Source organism: Zingiber officinale, chromosome 2A, assembly GCF_018446385.1.
Source record: "Zingiber officinale cultivar Zhangliang chromosome 2A, Zo_v1.1, whole genome shotgun sequence".
Taxonomy (NCBI): domain Eukaryota; kingdom Viridiplantae; phylum Streptophyta; class Magnoliopsida; order Zingiberales; family Zingiberaceae; genus Zingiber; species Zingiber officinale.
Window position 1 is genome coordinate 1,381,360 of NC_055988.1, and position 2,719 is coordinate 1,384,078.

Here is a 2,719-nt window from a genome sequence, read left to right on the forward strand (position 1 = left end):
ATGGGAACAATTTCATGTGAAGTGGTCGGAGGTAAGAGGAGGAGCGGGAGTGTTTTCACTATGGTAGGCACATAACAATCTTGTAGAAGTAAATGCAAGATGAAGATAATATAGTGTTAATTATTTTAAGGTATTCATGGATAAGAACTTTAAAATTAACAGAAATAATATCCTACTTGACTCCCGTTGCACGATTGTGCCCGATTTTCACTGTAGAAGATTTTTTAAAATATTTTTCTATTATAACAGAATATGCAGCAAAAGACTGTATTAACAGAAGATATACTAGTTGAAATCCAAGATAGCGACAAGATTGGTGGTAGATTATTATAAGAGGAGAAAATAGGATCCTTCACTTCTTCACTAGCGACGATAAAGAGGCTCCTTCACTTCTTCACTGGGGCGGTAAATAGGCTCCTTCACTTCCTCACTGGCGGCGGTGGTGCTGGCTCCATACAACTTTTAAGCCTAAATAAAATAATAAATAATTTATAAAAAAATTATATTGGATATTTTGGTATATACCGAAATATCAAAAATGGTACATATTATACCGATACCAAAAATTTTAGTACGTATAATATCGTACCGAACTTTTCTGTATACTGAACTTTTTTATTACTGAAATTTTTGGTATACCGAAAATTTCAATATAAATAGTAAATATCAGTACGATAAATCTGCGGATGCTTCATATAAGGTAGAAGAGCCGCGGCGTCTCTTGCAGCAGCAGACTGAACCGCGGCTTCAACGGCAGCAGGAGGAGGCAGCGTCACAGTAGCTAAGATAAAAACGAAGAGGAATAAGAAGAAGGTAAGTACCTTCATCTTCGTCGTGTAGTTTGAAGAGTTGAAGCTACCTGATATTTTATAAGGAGGAGGGGAATAGTGACATGTGGGTTGTCGAAAAGAGTCGAGGTAAGGAGGGAAGCAATGTGATGTGGGGTGGTCAGAGGTAAGCGGAGACGGGAACAATTTCATATGAAGTGGTCGGAGGTAAGCGGAGACGAGAACAATTTCATGTGAAGTGGTCGGAGGTACGAGGTGGAGCGGGAGTATTTTCACTATAGTAGGCACATAACAAGCTTGTAGAAGTAAATGCAAGATAAAGATAATATGCTGTTAATTATTTTAAGATATGCATTGATGAGAAGTTTAAAATTAACAGAAATAATATCCTACTTGACTCCCGTTGCACGACTATGCCCGATTTGCACTGTAGAAATTTTTTTAAATATTTTTCTATTCACCAGGTCTGCTCCGGCCCCTTCGGCAATGAAAGCTGCAGTTCTGCTGATGTCCTTGTCGGGTTGGACGCAGCTGTAAAGGACGGCGTTGACATCCTCTCTATCTCACTCGGCGGCGATTCCATACCGCTGGACCAGGATCCCATTGCCATCGGTTCGTTCGCGGCAGCCAGTAAGGGGATCTTCGTCAGTGCCTGTGCCGGAAACTTTGGACCTAACAACTTCACCCTCAACAATGAGGCGCCGTGGATGCTCACCGTGGCAGCTAGCAGTGTTGATCGAAGCTTCAGGGTCTCCGTGAAGCTTCCCAGTGGGAAAGTGATCCCCGGAGAGTCTCTTGACCAGCCTAGCAACTTTCCTAAAAGCTCTCTTCCCCTATACTACTCCACTGAGTCGCCGACCTGCGACATGGATCCTCTCGATGATAGCCACAGGGGCAGCATCTGGGTTTACGAGGCCGGCGGTAGGCATAATGTGGTGGCATTCGCCAAGTCCCACGGTGCCAAGGCGTTGATTTTCATTTTCCCGAAGAAAGTGGGTGCCACCATCATACTGACCAAGATGGACTTTCCCGGAGTAGTGCTCGCCAACAAAGAAGGCTCCGATCTCATATCGTATTTGATCTCTGCTTCTGACCCCTCCACATCGATTGTCTTTAACGGGACGGTTCTTGGCGTATCCTCTGCCCCCGCCGTGGCTTGGTTCTCCTCCCGAGGGCCGTCTCAAGCAACGTCGGGAATCCTCAAGCCAGACATCTCCGGCCCTGGCCTTAACATCTTGGCGGCCTGGATTCCTTCCGATGACACTCCTGAGTACAAAATCCAATCCGGCACGTCCATGGCGGCGCCTCACCTCAGTGGTGTCGCCGCGCTCTTAAAGGCTGTGCATCCTACTTGGTCTCCGGCAAGTATCAGGTCGGCAATCATGACCACGGCAGACGCCGATGTCTCTGACGAGTTACTTGAGTCGGCGCTCTATTTCGCCAAGGGCGCAGGACACGTCAACCCTAGCAAAGCTGCTGATCCCGGACTTATTTACGACATCACCGATGATGACTATGTCTCCTATATCTGCGGCAAATTCGGTGAAGAAGGTGCAAGAAATATAGCACGTAGAGTTGTGAACTGCTCGAAGAGCATGATGGAAGAGGAGCTTAACTACCCGTCAATTCTACTAGCCCCTAAAGGCGGGGCGGCGGCCAAAGTGACTCGGATTGTCACGAATGTTGGACTGGCAAGATCGAGCTACACAGTGTCGGTGACCATATCAAAGACTGTCGTGTCGGCTACTGTCACCCCTCATATGCTAACGTTCAACGAACTGAACGAGCAGAAGTCGTTCACAGTGAGCGCGGAATGGAGCGCTGGTGGACCTCCCACTTCCGGCAATCAATTTGTAGAGGGAAAGTTGACTTGGACTTCTAATGATGGTAAATATGTGGTGACCAGCCCATTTGTCATCTCTGCCTTGTAA

The 2,719-nt window shown here is 46.3% G+C and overlaps 1 protein-coding gene across 1 annotated transcript; it reads left to right on the plus strand.

Moving 5' to 3' along the window:
• On the plus strand, positions 1 to 2,719 carry LOC122040371 (subtilisin-like protease). Its single transcript, XM_042599687.1, has 2 exons — positions 1 to 63; positions 1,253 to 2,719. Exons 1-2 carry the CDS (start codon positions 1 to 3, stop codon positions 2,717 to 2,719), a joined length of 1,530 nt encoding a protein of 509 aa, XP_042455621.1.